This window comes from Opisthocomus hoazin, chromosome 2, assembly GCF_030867145.1.
Source record: "Opisthocomus hoazin isolate bOpiHoa1 chromosome 2, bOpiHoa1.hap1, whole genome shotgun sequence".
In the NCBI taxonomy this organism is placed as follows: Eukaryota; Metazoa; Chordata; class Aves; order Opisthocomiformes; family Opisthocomidae; genus Opisthocomus; species Opisthocomus hoazin.
In genome coordinates, this window is record NC_134415.1 from 94,191,852 (window position 1) to 94,210,120 (window position 18,269).

The following is an 18,269-nucleotide window of genomic DNA, read 5'->3' on the forward strand; positions in this document are numbered from 1 at the left end:
GGTTTTATACACTCCTAAAGTGCCAAGTCCATTGAAGCTTTAGGTCTGCTTGCACATCAGGTTCTGAAATGCCTTAAAGGAAGCACAGGCAATGAAGTAAAATGCTTACAAACTTCTAGCCATTGTCCTGACATTCTTGGGGTGCTGTTTGAAACTAGCCCACAAAGAATATGTCATCTGAAGAAACTGATGTATTCTAATCCTGTGAAAAACTCCAAATTTATTTACTACTTTTGTATCCTTTTCTGTAAAGAACTCCAAGCTCTGTTTCTCTCTTGCAAAAGCAGCCAGATGCTGCAGGAGAAAACTGGAGTTGCAGTACACCCAGTGATTTAAAACTGAACGTCATGGGCAGCTGACTGGTGTCTTCTGTTCTGCTTTGCCAGTGACTTAAGGGGAGAGTGTTTTGTATAGCAATATTAGAGGAGAGAGGGGAATGGGATTTAAGTTGTGATGCAGCTTTCCTTGATATGTGGATCGCTTAGTCCATCTGGATGTCTTGGTTTCCTAAAGATCAGATCATGAAGCATAGTCACACGAAATTGTTTATAGATGGGCAGCCATCTGTTCCTTCATATTTAATTTTATCTTTCTGCGCTTTATTTCTAAGATACTGACTTATTTTTTTGAAGCCCTATTTGGAAATTATTTAACTGTTTCTTTATTTGTAGTCCAAGGCCAACAAAGTTTACAGAACGCCCTCGGCCCGGAGTCCAAATGATCTGTTCTTCTTTTAGTGCTGGTAAAAGAGTTTTTTTTTTTCCTTTTCTTTTTCTGTCTTGTATCAATATTATTAAGAATTCATTTGGAGAGTAAAATGAAATATAATATAGTTACTGTAGTGTATTTCTTGTTAATAAGATGGAATTGAGTTAAAGTAGCCCTGAAAAAACCCCAGATATTTAAAACAGAAATTTAGAATCTATGCATTAACTCCTGGTGATACTGATACTGAAAACAGTTAAATATAAAATGTTGAAAGTAAGTCTCTTGTGACTGCAGGTCTTTTAAAAATGATGTGTACCTTTTTCTCTGAGCAAGAGTTGGCTTTATCCGAGATGGAATTTGTAGGAATTGGGACAAGAAGGTGTTGATTACCAGGTTCTCACAGTCTGAATGTCATTGATTCCAGAGTTGGCAATTGAAGAATGTAACATAAATGATTGGATAAAATATCAAAATGACAGAAACTTATTTTCAGAACATGTACTGGAGCTCTAGTTTCATTCAATTTTTGTTAAGATTGAGGTTTCTAAGGGCTCAGTTGCAAACAAATTACTGTAGTTAGCTAATCTTTCAGATGTGTCTGCAGATGCATATTTCTCTGACGGCAAATGTGAGGTAATTCAACTCCAGTTAAACTTTGAGTTTCTAAATCTTTTTTTTACTTACAGGTCAGTTACAGACATAGCTGAAATAAAATACAGCTATAAATTTAAGGGAATAAATTTAAAGTATTTGATGTTGCAGCCATTTGAAAATACTGTAATAACATTGGATTGCCCTTTTTTCTTAAGACTTATCTGTTTGTTTTTCTCAGGTGGAATGTTTTTGGCCACTGGGAGTACAGATCACATCATTAGGGTTTATTTCTTTGGATCAGGTCAGCCAGAGAAGATATCAGAGTTGGAGTTTCATACTGTAAATACTTTTTAAAATTACATATGTATTTGGTTAAAATAATAATTTGGATAAATTTGCAGAACGTGTAATCATATTTGATTTTTTTTCCCTTTTTCTACTCTTTTTTTTTTTTAATGTAGGACAAAGTTGACAGCATTCAGTTTTCTAATAGTAGTAGCAGGTAAGCACACTATTTATTCAGAGCTAGGTTTTTTGACCTTGTGGACATCAGTAAATACAGTTTCTGGAAGCAGTTATTGAAAAAAAAACCAAAAAACAAAAACTTTCTGTATTCGGTAAAATCATTTATGACTATTGTATTCTCACTGTTTTGTTTTAATAATAATACTATTTCTTCAGTTTTACAGTTGTTTTCATAGTAATGAATGTTTAAAGTATTTTGAATTTGCCGAAATTAAGGAGTATAACAATACTTGAAATTTCTTCTTAAGAAATTTATGTGTGTGTATATTCACATATAGAATATATGCATTTTTAGATATAGTTAAAAACTTGATTCTTTTTTCATAAAGTGACTGCTGGATACAGGAAAACTATCAACCTAGATCTTAACACTATCTTGTTTAGCTAGCCTAATGTTTTGTAATGTTTCAGTTTAAGTTCTGGATGTTGAATGTGAAGGATGCTAAAGAAAACTGCAGTTTATTATGAAGTTTCTGACACTTCATTTAATTGATGTTCTAATGTACACTTTTATTATGATACAAATAGTTGTAAACGAAGCTTCATTGTACTCCCCTCACCTCTTTCTCCTCCTTCTACCCCTGCACCCCAAAAACGGGTAAGAAAAAGGTGGGGGAGAAACTCAAGCTGGGAAGCACTTACTCAGATAAGTGTCATAATACTTACTCAACATACAGTGCTAGCTTACTGGGAGTAGGTTTTGTTTGTTTTAAATCATGTATGGACTTCTGCTTGCAGGGCTTTCCTGGCCCTTTAGCTATTTCTACTCCTTAAATTTCTTCCTTAGCTTTACCTGGCGTGATAGGGTCAGCTTCTTAGAATGCTCATTGGGTTATGGTGTCCCTGTGCCAGGGCAGTGTCAGAGCTGAGTGAGGTGCACCAAAAGTCAAAGTACAGTTAGTCTGAAAGGGGCTCAGGGGTAAGGAAGCAGGTTCCACTTTTTGCAGGCCTTCAATTTTTTTATTGGTACAGGAAGTGTTTTTCACCTTTGGACTTCTTACTTACAGCTTCCTTTTTTGACTTCTGAGTTCTGGAACTTGAATTTTCAAGTATCTTTTCTGCACAGATCTGCCTTTGATCTCTGAGTAATGTTTTTTTCCCCTTTTGTTAGATTTGTGAGTGGAAGCCGTGATGGAACAGCACGAATCTGGCAATTTAAACGAAGGGAATGGAAAAGTATTTTGTTAGATATGGCTACACGCCCAGCAGGGTGAGTGGTGTAAAATGTTCTGCTATCAGATAGCTACTTGAAGGCCATTGACATAATTTGCTGACGGGTTTTTTTGTTGTTGTTTTTTTTTTTTTTTTTTAAGGGGAGGAGGAGAGAAAGGGGAAAAAAGGGGAGGGGAAGGCCTTCTTCAATTATGATTGCTTAAATGCACAATATGCTTGTCTAGCTCTTGAAGTCCAATGAAAACAGATATATGACTACAGATTCAGCTGTAGAAACTAGCTTCTCCTGATGTTAGCTCCACTAGTATTTTGATTAGATTAAAAGAATAGAAGATAACTCAAAACCCATTAAAGGTCAAATTTATATGGCTTTTTACGTAGGTATTCATATCTGGAGCAGGAAAACCAGGTCAGATCTGTTGTTGAGACTGCTTCCATTTTAGTAAGCTTAAAGATACTGTGGAATCTGCATGTCCAGAAAAGCATACCACATACCAGAGCAAATAAGTTGCTAACTCTGTAACAGTTTCTCATTTGGTAAAACAATGTGAGAGTTTACAAGGCTTTGTGTGTATGGGAAACTTCTGTATGCTAGAACAAGCCACAAAAGAGGCCTGAAGGTGGAGAACAACTTAGTAGGAATTGTGGCTTGCACTTTTTATTTTGCCGTGGAAGAGATGATTTCCAACCGATATACATTAGAAAGATTTATAGGGGGTTTGAGGGGTAAACCTTTTTCCTTTACTGATCATACTGAGTGGTTTGAAGGATGATAGTTCATAGAAAAAAAAATTAAAATGGTTTCAGGACTAATCGTGTTGAAAGATGTCTGAAAAACCAAGAGAGAGATGGAAGAGAAGTCTAAATAAGCTGTAATTTAGTTAAATGTTTAGATCAGAGAGTATCTTGTCAGTTATGGGCAGGTACAACAAAACATGAACATTAAACTGTTGGACAAGAGTGTATAAAACACAGACACTTTGAGAATAGACTGAATTACTGTCTCTGGAAAATGCAGTCTGTAAAAGTTGTTAGTTTTAACTGATCCTGGGAAAAACAGGAATGGATTCCTCATTGTAGTCACAAATGCTGAAGTTCTTTGGGAAACTGAACTGCTCACTTCAGTAAAGCACCTTTAGCTGAATTCTGTTTTGTCCTTTTGACTAGAGGGATAAGTGCAGTTCCAAATTTGATCTTTTCTGCACAAGCACAATTTTATTTAAAAAAAAAAAAAATTGCTGCACTGAAAGGAAATAGTGAATTCAGCGTATAAAGCCTTCTGGGTTCTGCATTGAATCTAGAAAGGAACCTGGCTATAACTACATTTCCTATTACTGAGTTGTACAGTATATGCTATTGTATAGTGTATTGTAGTGCTTCCTATATGGAAGATACTGTTGCATTTGGTTGATGTTTTCCCAGAAATTAATGTGCTAGACATTTCACAGAATCACAGAACGGTAGGAGTTGGAAGGGACCTCTGTGGGTCATCTAGTCCAACCCCCCTGCCGAAGCAGGGTCACCTACAGCAGGCTGCACAGGACCTTGTCCAGGTGGGTCTTGAATATCTCCAGAGAAGGAGACTCCACAATCTCCCTGGGCAGCCTGTTCCAGTGGTGATTCATCTTTAAACCACAGTCACCAAAATGTTATTTTGGAATATTCTGATAGTTTATATTACAGATGGCTAGTGTTTGGTTTTCATAGGTATAAAAATAAAATACATACAAGATTAATCGCCATTATTACTGGTAGTAAAGTGATGTAAAGATATAGCCTGAGAATTTAATTAGTTTAAAGGTGTCAGAATACTTCATTCCATATTTAGAACTACTTATTACAGATACTCTACAGCACAAATTATTGTTTGCTGGTTGACTAGTTTAGATTTTTACTTTTCAAATGTCACAACAAATACTGCAGCTGTCAAATTTAATTGGGTTATGTCATGTATATCAGAGGACATTTTCTGGAAAAATAGATCAACATATTCCTTAAGATATTAAGAGAACCCTATAGTCCTTGTTTAAGCATCTATAACTCTTTGTGGTTGTATGTGCCATGTAATGGAAAACATATTTCTCCAGTTTCTTGAAGAAGTTACACTTCCATTCTTAATAATAAAGCAAAATACAGAAGTATTTTCACTTGTTAGCGACATAAAAATGGTTTGGCAATCCAGGATTGCTTTGAAACTTTTTTCTTTTTTTTTTTTCTTTTTTTTTTTCTTTAGACAAAGTTTACAAGGAGTTGAAGATAAAATCACAAAGCTGAAAGTGACCATGGTGGCATGGGACCGCCATGACAACTCTGTTATAACTGCAGTAAATAACATGACACTGAAAGTTTGGAATTCTTTCACTGGCCAACTCATTCATATTCTCATGGTAAGGTGTTCCATCTTGATTTATCAATTTTGAATGCAAAATTTATGTATACATCATCAAAATTCTTCCTTATGCATTTTGTTTCTGTCTGAAAACTGCCTTAACAAACGTTTTCACATAATTGAAGTGTAATGGAGATGTCTGTCAACTGCTTAGTAGAAAATAAAACTTTAGAGTAGCAAATAACCATTGCTGTTTGAGGGGTCCGAAACTAATTTTGGATTTTTTTTTTCTGAAAGTGCTATCTTGAAGGGGAGAAGGAAATAGTTTGTTTCTTTTTACCTTTATTTAATGTGGCAAATGTTTTGAAATACCATTAATGGATAAATTTACCCTGTTTAAACAGAGACACTTCTGCAACCTAATCATTCCATGAGTACAAAAAAATAGTCTTCTAGCTAGAATAAATCAAACAACCTTTTTACTGATGTCTGATACTTTTTTTTAACTGAGAAAGTAGGTAGCTCTAGGTAACTAGATGCTCTGCTAGAGGTGGAAATACTTCTTGCAAAGGTTTAAAATTTAGTATTAAATTTGGAGATGTTTTGTTATCTAACTTGATTATATGTTTGGTTCTTTATGGGTCTAAATTCTCTGCCTAAACAAACTGAAATCTGCAGAGCATGGAGGCCAAAAATACTGAATGTTGTGGACTCTAATTTCTTAGAATCATGGCAAAGGTATTGGGATATAGTTCTTGTGAAGGTGACATACTTGACATACCTCTTAGGAAGCAAAAATTGGAACTGGAAAGAATGTAATATACTGCTACAAAAAAAGAGAAATGCATTGTCAAAGTAGTTCTTTGCTGGACGCTTTCTTAGGTTAATGTTGCAGTTGCTAGTGTTATACTGAATTCCTGGGTAAGTATTTGGGATGAGCTTCTTGTTCATCTTGCTGTATCTTTATTTTCAGGGACATGAAGATGAAGTGTTTGTACTTGAACCTCATCCGTTTGATCCAAGAGTTCTCTTCTCTGCTGGACATGATGGAAATGTCATAGTTTGGGATTTGGCAAGAGGGGTCAAAATCCGGTCTTACTTCAACATGGTAATTATTGTGCTTTATGCAGATACGCCGAAGTGACCTTTCTAAACTTCTTGCTTTTAGTACATTCTTATGTAGGCCATCTTGAAGCATTTGTGTATAGGGCAAGATCCTGCATCCAGTGAAGTCAAGAGAAATTCCTATTCAGTTTAGTGGGGCAACGATTAAATCTGTAAAGTTGATTCTTTGGCTGTATTTCATAGTGTCATCTTTCTGTATGCTTCATCCACGTGAAACTGGAGTGTTAGTTTACATTGCCAGAGATCATGCGTAAGAGACAGGGTGACAGAGACTCTCCTTTAGTGCTCTGTTTCCTGCCTGGGGAGCCAAGGTGGAACTTGGTTTATTTTTGCGCTACTAATTCTTAATCTGGCTAAAGTTCTTCAGGAGTCACCTGAACTCATACAATGTTGTTGTACGCTGCCTTGGGCCATTGGACTGAATACTGTCAGCCTTTCTGTGTAGCGCTCCCCCATGTGCAGGTTTCAAATTTGGTCTGTTCTGCACTAAACTAATTCTTGTGGAAGATGGATGCAACATATACTTCCATCTGTTTCTTGACATTAAGTGGATCTTTGTACATATCTTCTCCTCAAGAAGGTAATGATGTGTTGTGCAATTCAGACTTTGTCTCCTGGAGAAAATTACAAAAGAATATGAACAATCATTGAGAACGCTGAGAGTAGGCAAATGGGCTTCAGCCAGCCTTAAGACATAGTGGAATGGCAGTCTTGGAGACCAGCATAAAGAAGATCATCTGAAGAAAAGACCTGCCATAGATGTACTTGCAAAAAAAAAAAAAAAAAAGGGCATTTATAGATGAAGTCAGGCTGGGAAGGTCACTCTGAACCTGAAGAAGGAATTTTGAGATGTGCAGCGTACAGTAGAGCTCATAAAGTCTCTGAGGAAATTCTGCCAAGCTTAATGGAAGAGACACCAGCCTAGATTCCTTCAGCAGTGACCTAGGTTCAATAATGTTCCCTCTGCATTGATTTCTGTAACTAAACTTATGAAGAATCCGAGACAATCATCTTGGAGCTGTGAGTACAGATCTTTGTTACTCAGTGCTATTCACTGTTACCAGTTGAGGTGTACGCTCTCATTGCATGGTTAGGTTGCCTTTCCAGTATTACTTAGGATGGATGTATGATAGTTTTCATGGAATTTAAGGTCAGAAGAGTTTGAGCTCATCTATTCTTTACAAGACAAGTCAATTTAAGAGCTATTGGAATCTAAATTACAGATGCCTGTGAAGTTAGGCAACCTCCTGAAAGACTGAAATACTTATTTCAAGAGTGCAATGCAGCACAGACATCTAAAAAGGGTAAAAATAACATTTTAAGAGCTTTGGAGTCAGAGAAGTGTGTAGACAGTCAGAAGATCTCAGCAGCTAGGAATCTATGGTTCATGCTAGAAATGAATGTGAGAAAGTCTGCCTGCTGTGTGAGGTGAGGAGAATTGTAAATCTGGCAATCACTTTGTCTCGGACCAGTGAATAAGTCAGATGAGCCAGGTATGCAGGAGAGGCATTTCTCTACAGTCTCTTGAATATGTCACCAGCCAGTCTTCCATGTCTGATGCTTCAAAAGACACGGGTGAAAATTAGAGGTTTTCTGAAATAGCAAGGGGAGATGCTTCTAGACCATGAGATTGATTGCATAGGCACCTCTGCAGAGGTACAAATGTTAAGTGTTCTGGTTTTCTTAAGGAGGGCATGAATATGTACAGAGCTGCCAATCTTCTCCCAGTTTCCTAACTGGCTTATTAGTTGGGAACATTGTTAGATTAGCCACTATTAAATTGTTCTGATAACTGCTGTGACCTTCATTGACTTGCTCAATATGTGATCTCAAACTTCTGAAAAGCAGTACTTGGATTCAGGAAATGGGAAACTTTTACGGGTTGAGTTCTGTTGGATCAGACAGGGAATATCATCTGGAGGAACCAAACCTGAGATTGGAATGATATATATGCTTTACCATTCAAGAATGTCTTATTATCATGGCCTGACAAAGCAGTGTCTGTGGTACCAGAACTAGCACTGGCTGACTTTGTCACAACAAAAACTCCTTAAAAAAATTGAAGGCCTTGGGGGTGTTGGTTGAATTAACAAAATCTTAGATAGCTGTTAGCTTAAGGATAGTCCAGTAGGGTATTCTCATGCTGCATGGATTCCTTGGTACATCTAAAGCTTTGTGGCAAATCCCTAAAGCAGAGTTGGGTATTTTTAAGTCATTCCCCCACCCCCAAATTCTTTCATTATCAGCATCAAAAAAACCAAAATACAAGGGATGCAAGTGGTGTCAAACAGTTAGGAACTTAATTCCTTTTATCCAGTCAGTGAATGTGAAATTGCAAAGCCATAGTAACCAAATACACTTCTTATATTTAACTGAAATGGGGGAATCAAAGTTTATTTGTGCCTGGCTGGTTCACTAGGAGAGTCTGGTAGTCCTACAGAACATTCTCTCCCAGGTTTTCAAACTGAAGATTTTCTATTAAGTCAGTTGGCACAGTCACAGTTAATTTGAAGCATCTTTGGTCTGTTTGCCAGATTTTGGCCTTTATAATTAATAGTAAACTGTCTGTGACTGTCTGCACACATGGATTTACTCTCAGTAAGTATGTATATATTTTATGTATTCCATGTTTTCACCTGTAGTCTTCACTTAATTTGATCTGGTTTTGTAAGTATCATGTAACTTGCTCTCAGAGTTCATGGGCATTCAGAACTGGCTTCGTTCAGTGACTTGGGTCAGCTAGACTCAAGGAATGTATTCACTACCCCAGGCAGTGGAAATTTGCCATAGAAATATCAGGAGTGTGAGAGGGTTAAAGCATTTTAGGCAATTTTGAGATGCAGCAAATAAGTCCTGGGATGGTTTTAAATTGCATGTGTGAATACAGGTACTTGTTGTTTTGTAGCCTGTGTAATATCCCTGCCAGTCTTGACTTAATACAGTTGCTAATGAAAAACGCATTCTCAGTGTATTTTCTCATTCATTTTTCCAAGGAATAAATGAGGTCGTGGCTTTTGTTTTGTAATATTAGGGCAGTTTCACATGCTGTATTTCCCAGGTACAAATAAGCATTTAGCAGACTTCTGAAAAAGAAGGTAATAAACCCTAAGTGGTTGCTGCAGCCAGCTCTTTCAGAGCTTATGTATTTCACGAAAATAGTGGTTTTACTACAGAAGGACAGCACAAACCCTTGTAAATGTTTAAATTGTGGGTCATTACGCAGGGCCTAGATTCACTGAAGAACTTTACTGTTGTGGCACCTAAGTGATTGCAGTCCAAGATCCTCAGTCTCCAAAGTGGAATGCAGTGTCCTACCAAATCCTCAGTTCACTGAGCTGTGTATGAGATTTAGGTGTCTTGGTGGATGATCCAGGAAAAAAAATGCACTGAATGGTGGGCTGCCTAGTGAAAAGCCACTGTGCGATAATATACGTAGAGATACGTATTGGAAATGCGGTTTCTTACTCAAAGCTTCAAGAAGACATCTGGATCCATTGTGTGGTAAGGCACCTTTCCAATAGCTGAGGGAGGTCCATGCTCCCCTAAAAGGAGGGCGCAGGAGCAGACAGGACTCACCTTTTGGGGTTGCCTTAACTATAATGTTCAGCTGTTGAGCTGGGGATTGGGAGACCTAGATTCTGTTCTGAGTGGCAAGGTGTTCAACGTCTGCTGCTTACCCAGGAGGGCGTCTTAATTATAACTATCTAGACAGGACTTTTCCCCAACTTTCTCTTGGAAGTTGTGCCACTGTGGAGAGGTATGGATGTGTAGCCTGTGAGTTCAGGCGCTTCTGATAGGCTTGTTTTTTGGGGTATGGAAATCAAGTTCTAGGTAAATTAGAAAGCAGTAGAAATGGCCTTTGGCTTCCAGCTTTGGGCAGGCTCTTGAACTTGTAGAATCCGTGGTTAGGTCATAAGTGACAACTGTACACCACTCAGTTGTTGCCATAGGATCTGTTTTCTTTCAGGTGTTTTCACTAAGCTACTTCTTAATAGGCCTGGTGCTGTTGGTTTGTTAGGAATCCCAGGGTTGGCACGCGGGTGGTGTGTGCTGCAGAAATTTCTCAATTCTGAGGATGTGTGATGGGAAAAAGAAAACTTCAGAATCTTCCAGGTCAAAAAGGAGGTGCCCAGTAATGTTAGGTGAATGCATGGATTTTTGTTTTGGTGACTGAGTTTTGTTGGTGTTGCAGTTTGGACATTAAGTACTGGTGTTCCTCAGGTCTGACCCCAAATAGGTTTGTGGTGTTACGGTGCTGCCCTTGATTGGTATTTTTTGGACTTAAATGGTTTTCTTTAGGCATATTTTCCTTTAAGCAGTACTTGTCAGGACTGAGCTCTGCTGATGGTAGACTGCTTGCAAAAGGCATTGTCTGGAGCCTTAGAGTGTAGGTTTCTCCTGTGGTAAAGCTGAGAATTCTTGTTCTGTGAGTGGGCTGCCCTGTAGAAGAGTATTTAAAAAAAGGTTTCCTAAAAGATATCAGGATATATGCAGGCCTGTAGCTCTGTTTTTTTTTCTCTGTTCCTTTTTTTTTTTCCTAAGAATTTGTTTTACAGCATAGCTTTATGAACAGTTGCAGGAACATATGGTGACTGCAGTTACTTAAAAGTATGCTGTTGAAAGTATGAAAACTGTACTACAGTAGCAAGAAGGAAAGTCTAGGGGAGAGCAGGCATTTTTACAATCTTTGTCACTGCAGAATATTGGATTTTTGTACTGTATCTTTGAATGTAATTGCTTTGCATGAATCTGGTACCTGACTCAGCAGATTTTGTATGTGGGCATTGCAGTTACTGCACTGGGAAGCTTGTCTGGTAGTTGATAAAGACTAGCCTTAAAGCATTGAAGAAATCCTTGTGTCATGTTGAAATTAATCAAGTGGGAATACTGATGCCTTTAAATAAAAAGCGGTTCTCCTGGTCAACAGATTAAAAAAAAAAAAAAAACCCAAATAAAACCAACAGATCTTTCATGATTGGGTGTTGCTCATCTGTCCTACTGGTTTGACTGTCATTGCGAGTTGCATATTTGAGAAATGAGGCTTTGCTGTAGCCAGTAGTTAGGCATTCTCATGTCTGAGGTGATTCATATGCCTCTGGCCTCCTGTGGGCCTGAAAGCCTGTTAAGGTCAGGCTTTTTGCTTTGTATAATCTTAATGTGTTCCTCCTGGTGGTTGTGAATAGTTCATTTGGACTAATTCTTGTTACATTACCTTAGCACCAAGACAGTCTTTCTGAGCACTGTCATGTATTACAGTGGGTTTGCAGCATACTTTGGGTGGGTGGTAGTTCTGAAACCTACTTTCAACTCAGTGCAAAGGTGGCCTTAGTCCTTTCATCGTATTCTGGAGAATGCTTTGAAATACTGATACAAAAAGAATGTTTTTACGATCTTGTATTAAATTCACAAATCCGAATACTTCAAAATCCTCCTACCTTTGTGACTTTATCTGAGTTGCTGCAAGGCTAAGCCACCATAGCCTTTGACACTTAAAGGTCACACTGTATATCTCTAGCTGTTGCAGATTTGATGATGAGTCTTTTTCTAAATGTCAAAGCACATTTCATCATAGCGTATAGAAATACCATGATTATATTTCGGAAATGCATTACAGCTGAAGCTCTGTAAACTAGTGATTTGAAGCAACCTTCTTTTTGAGGAGGAGGAAAAAAAAAATTTCCTCACTGAACCTGTTCTCCCCCCCCTCCCACTTTCAGTTTCTTCTGAAATGACAACTGACTCTGTTATATTTGTGAAAGAAAAGCTGAAATCTCTCCCAGAAACACGATTGTTCTCCTTTGTGTCACTGAGTAGATGTTGCTTGCCCTGGAAACTAGATTGGTACTTCAAGAATAGTGGGTGATTTCTTACGGAAGTGTGACTGTTACTGCTTGAAGTGGTGGTGGTTGTGCTTATGCCCTCTGTCCAGATTTTATGGAAACCATCTGAAGAAAGGGAAAAAAAAAAAACTTTAAAATTGTAAAAGCGGGGGACACACACACAGGATACACGGGACAGGACTGATCTGTCTGTTGGAGAAGATACAGGGTACAGCTGGATTTATAAAAAAAAAAAAAACAACCAAACAACAAAAAAAAAAACACGCAACACTGATCCTGGGGATAAGACATGTTTTTTCACTGAAACCTCGAAGGGCAACGATATCTTTGATAGGTGTAGTTGCTGCAAGGTAGGATAAAGCTTCTTTCAGGTTTTCAGGTGTCCTAGAAAAAATTGTGACTTTTTTAACTGGGGCATATTTGCATCTACATCACTGTTCCATAATCCTAGCTGTTTGCTTTCATTCTAGGCACTTTTCTGTTGGAAGCTCATAATGAATAGTCCCACACTTACAAGAAAAATACATTACTTACAATGCCTGTTGACATGAAATGTATCCAGAACTAGGAAGCTTGTGACTTGCATATATTCTTTCCAATATGCTTATTAATTAGCAACAGATGATGAAACTTAGACCTGAAATGACAACATTTTTTAAACAAAATAAGGACTTAAACACTTTTGTGTTTATTTCACAAAATGTTAAATAGCTTATTCAAAGATTTGATTAGTGTGATGAGCATGGTTTCTTCCATCTGTATTAAAAAGCATACGTTAAAACAGGTACAACGTAAGCAGCTGAATTGAAAAGTGTCAATTTTCTAAGAAGTTAAAGTTTTTGCAGTTGCAATTTTAATATCAATACGTGATTTTGTCCAACTTCATTTAAAACTGTCAGCTCAGTATCAAGTTACTTGAGATTTTAGGATAAAGTCTGGATTTAACTGCAATAATATATTTCTGTTCTGAGAAAATTTGTGACAGTTTAAAATGGGGGCAAAACTTCTTTCTTGGAGTTCAGAGATTAAAGGACATCTTACTGGAAGCTGAAGTAAATAGTTATGGATCCTTTCAGCAAGATAAAGTTATTTTGACTTTGCGTTACATTGACACATCAAAACTTAAATGTAATCATTCCCTTTAACAAGTATGTTAATAGGGAACAGTAACTGCAAAGTTCTTGGTACTGAAAAACTTTTCGAAGTACTGAAATATAAAATGTTGTTGAACATACAGTACCAACGGGCAGAAGCTACTTTATCAGTGGAGCTAACAAGCATGTAGGCTGATCTTCTGCTTATGATCTTGGTTGCAGTTAGGAAAGTACTGCAGAAGTTCATAATCTTTCCAAACCCAAAACAGCTTGTAGCCTTGCAGCAGGGTAAAAACATTAATGAAACTGTGGACTTTCTAGCTATATACTTGTTTGGGTTATGACTTATTTTGCACAGCATTGAATGTCTTATGCTGTCTTACCAAGTTGACCAGAAGCTTGGGTTGGCTCCTCTAATGAAGGCTCAAATTTGATGGGACAGTGCTTGTTACATGGAATATAAAAAGGAAGAGCTGTGCTTGAGAAAGCTGGTCAGGATTTCTTAGCAAGACTTAAAACCAGCTACTTAGCATGACCAACTTAACCTCTTATATATTCTACCACAAATTAAAGTGAAGTATCTGTAAAGGGAAAAAATACCACAGCTTGTTTATGTAGTTTTCAAGCAAACATGCATAGTGCCTTTCTCAGCATTATTTACTTTTTATAGAAAGGACTATATATTGTTACTTTAAAATTCAGTATAAATTATTTTTAAATTTCCTTTTTTAATCTCTAGATATGTCACATACATGAAGCGAGGCAATCATGTAAATAAAGCTTGATAGAAATTTTTGAAAAGCTGTAGTAGTTATGTCTGGGTATTCGTGAAGTAATAGTTGTGAAGAACAAAAGTTTTACTTCACTAGAAGACAAAACTCCAGCATCTGCTTTCCACACTTAAAGGGTTACAAAATGACCATGTTTCTGATAGTTACCACTAGAAAAGTTAGGCAGAAGAAAAGGTGTGTTGCAAAGATCTTGTGATGGTGCAGGACTGCTTGTTAAAATCTTATTTGCTTATTACTCTGCTGCAGTAGCTTTCATTAGATTATGTTCTAACTTTTTATGTGGGTGAAGTATGCAAGGCTTTCGTATGAGCAAAAGAATAGAACTTGTTTGTGAATGCTCACAAACTTATTTTTAAGTCCCTTGATTTCCTGACCAGTCTTAGTTAGACCCAAGCTCTTAGGACTGTGCTGTAGTAAAGAAAAAGATACGACTCTTTTTGGTCCTTAGTTTTCTTTTCCAAGTTGCTTCTTTCTTGAGAAGCCTTGTGCTGAGGAAACAAAAAATGGATTTGACATGCTTGTTTTGAAGGTGATCTCTGAAATTCCTGGTTTGGTTTGGTTGCCTTTGAAAACAAATGGTGTAGTAGAATCAACAAGCAGATAGTAACCTACCTTGTAAGGCCACCCTCTTCTGGTTATGTGAGAATTATAGTTGTATAGATCTAAAGTGCTGCTGCTATTTCAGATGGTTTCTTAATGCTCCTTGGAAATGCTGGCACAAAATCAGGAAGTGTAGTGGTATATACTATAACAAAGCGATAGCTGTATTTAAAACATGAAGTCGAGTTTTGAAATTGAAAATGAGTACCGTCACGCATCCAGTGAGAAAGCTTGAAGCAAGCGGATGCATTCATACTGGTTTTGCTTTACGTTCACCTTGTGAAGTTACCATGATGAATATGTGCCTTTTCATAGCCAGACACTAGTTAATCTGTGTAAATGCAGAGAAATGTTTTATATTAAAAAAAACAAACCAAACAAACAAAACCCAAACAAAAACAAAATAAACGAAAAAACCCCCACATGTTGATGCTAAGGTCAGAAGTTCCAGCCACATAGACATTAAGAAATAAGGACAAGATTGCTGAAGCTACTGTGCGAGTTTTTTGTCCCCAAGTCTGTAGCTAGTTGTTTGTCTAATTAATGTGAAATTGTCTGGTACTATTCATGGTTCCATTTCTTTTCATGTGAGTCCTTAACTACTTTTATAGGATGTATCGTAGTTGCATTGCATGGTCCTTTTTTCAAGCTTATACATTTTCCCCAACTTTCTGACACAATGTATCTTTTGAAAATTTTTGATAGAACCACTTTCTTAGCTTTGTGAGCTTTGGATATATTGTAGATTTATTTGATGCTATTATCATAAGCAGTGACTGAAATTGTCATATACAACACTTGACCATAAAAAAATCAAGTTCAGACAGCCTATGAGAATTCTCCTGATTTCTACAGTGGAAATTGTAGAGGGTGTAATTTTGACCCTACTTAAAGTTAATGGAGAGTCTGCTCTGCAGTTGAAGAATCAGACAATCTGGATGCAGTCACGTGTTGGTTGTTTCCCTCCCAAGTCTCTCTGCTCTCTTCCCACATCTTATGTTTTTATATAAATCAGTGAGAAAAATTGGGAACCCTCATGGGGCCGATAGTAGTAATGTATTTCATGATGGCAATGATGTCTAGTTTTTGTGAATTTGGACACACAGATCCCCTGTGAATGACTGTTTGAATGTTTTAGTACAGTTTAAGCCTTGTTTTGCTAAGATTTTACTGTTGGCGTTATGCATCAACTGATTCAGGTCAAAAGGGTTTCTTCCTGCAAATTGTCAATCAAGCAGAGACTACTAAGTTGCAATCAGATTTTCCTGCGTGCTCCTGCTCGTTCAGAGTGCTGGTTGTTGGCTCTGTCCTTCATTTTTGGCTTCGAGTGGACAGTTCATTACAGGCAATTCCTATGCTATGCCTCCTTTTGTCTGTGCATCTTAATGTTTTTCCTGCCCCATCTTCTAAGGTCTGATCTTTCACTGATCTGTGTGATGCGGTTCCTTACTTTCTAATGCTAGTTCTACTTTCAGTGCAACCTGATAAACTCTGAAGCCCAAATGGTATTATCATATTGCTTACAACATTGTTTCCTTCTTGTTAATCAGTAAACCTGCATGCCCCACCTAGATTTTGTTGGCAACTACATGATTAGTTTTAGCTTAAACGACGTATGAAAAAGATTTTTCAGAAGAACAGATCTTCCCTCTGGAAGATGAGATTCCATCTAGGACAGCTCAGAAGAATGTTCTCTGCATGGATTTTTTGTCGCATGAGGTGATTTTTTCGGACTAATGTCCAGAAGGCATGCTGCTTGCTCATATGGACAATGTATTGTAATCTCTAGTGTTAACTAGAGATTTAATAATGGTTATTTCTTATGTTGAGGCCTTTATCATAAAGTCTGAAGAGACTTCAAATTTAGCTGGGATTATATGTGATTGTATTTTTAGATCATGTTTTGTAGTCATCTGAAATACAGAGTGACTTAGAATAAGATTATAGATGCGTTATTTTTGAATCAGTCAGTGTGTAGTCCTACTGAAATGTTTTTGAAAACTTTGAGAGGTTCCACCTTTGAATAGTACGTGAGAGCACATCCTGAGGAGCAGATCTCTAAGAACAAAGCCAGCATAATGCTCTAGTAATCCAAGTAGAAGCCAGAACTGATTTGCGTGATGTTTACTAAGAAAAATTTTCTTGAATAAAAACAACGAAGCTGTAAATACTTTTTCTATAGCCTTATATAACTTCAGGCATCCACACTGGTGATCTGTCAAATCTCTTCAGTCATATGTTTATCTTTCAAGATAAATACAACATTCCTGAATGGAGAACTGACTTGGGTGGTAGGATGTTAGAAACATTTTTTATAAATGTTTTACTCTTAATTACTGCTTGTCTTCTTCCTACCATTTGATCCTTTCTTGCTGTTCTGGAAGCAGTGTAGAAACCCTGTTGTGTTTTTGTTTGTTTGTTTGTTTTTTTTTTTAAGCTGGCTTTAAGTGCTCTTTCCAGTCTTCCAAATCTGCAGCAACCTTTTCTAACTTTGCAGAAGGTCTGTAGTTATTTTCTGGCTTACCATGGAAGCATGCTGTGATTGGTGATTGTTCCTTAAGGCAAAAGAGAACATAAACCTGCAAAAAAACTTTAAATACTTGGAGACTGATTCGACTTTCATCACTTATGAAAGAGGCTATATGTTTTAATAACAATTAGTTAACTTTGCTTTTTTACTAGTTAAGTTGTTCTAACATACCATTGTCGTGATGATTACAATCTAAATTTCCATTTTCTGGTTTGAATGTTGCTTGTCACCAATTTCCATTTGTCCTTATGCATTTAAGTAGGGTAGTTCTCTTGCTGCTAAAGCTCTTTGTGTGTAGGCATACAAAATAATCTTCTTTCTTTAGTGTCTGTGTGAAGAAGCTGAGCTCTTAGGTTTTCTGTTATCATGATGAGTGGAAACATTTCTTAGTGGCTGTTCCACTTAGAGTTTACCTATCTGGAACACGGGAAGCAAAAATTATGTGTATTGCTTTGGAAGAGTTTGTTCTTATTGTTGTCTGTTTGTCTAGCATATATGTGCTTCCCCTTTCTCTTCTGGATATGATTCTGGTGTATTTTAGGATTATAGTTCTGGTATATTTTAGGATTATAGTTTTCTTTTTGTTGTTGCATTATATGTGGTGCATTGCAATGAATACACAGTGATCTTCCTCTCTGTTTCCAACTAATAGCCTCAGTCCCTTAATGTGAAGGATAGAAGAGAACGTTGTCTACCTCAGGCTAGTAGAGGCTTAGTTCACTGGCTTTTTAAATAGCACTGATGACTTGTATTGGATGGCGTGATAGAAATGCATAGTGTTATTGTGTGTAGGCTGAGTTCCACTGTATTTTCTGGCAGTGTGTTAGTAAGTTATTTCTTACAACCTTACTAGGCTTCTGGCCTATTGCATTTTAACATGTTGGCTTTTAATGGCTTCAGTCAGTATCATTTATGCTGTGTCACAAGTCTGTTGTCAGTGGATGATTTCCTAATGTTCAT

The 18,269-nt window shown here is 37.2% G+C and overlaps 1 protein-coding gene across 4 annotated transcripts in view; it reads left to right on the forward strand.

Moving 5' to 3' along the window:
• The window catches only part of PHIP (PHIP subunit of CUL4-Ring ligase complex), a 122,366-nt gene that overhangs the window by 44,107 nt on the left and 59,990 nt on the right, over positions 1–18,269 (forward strand). For all 4 annotated transcript variants that reach the window (XM_075414472.1, XM_075414473.1, XM_075414474.1 and 1 more), the window contains 6 exons: positions 672–742; positions 1,541–1,641; positions 1,764–1,804; positions 2,939–3,037; positions 5,234–5,387; positions 6,303–6,437. In XM_075414472.1, coding sequence (XP_075270587.1) covers positions 672–742; positions 1,541–1,641; positions 1,764–1,804; positions 2,939–3,037; positions 5,234–5,387; positions 6,303–6,437 — 601 coding nt within the window. The remainder of the gene's footprint in view (positions 1–671; positions 743–1,540; positions 1,642–1,763; positions 1,805–2,938; positions 3,038–5,233; positions 5,388–6,302; positions 6,438–18,269) is intronic.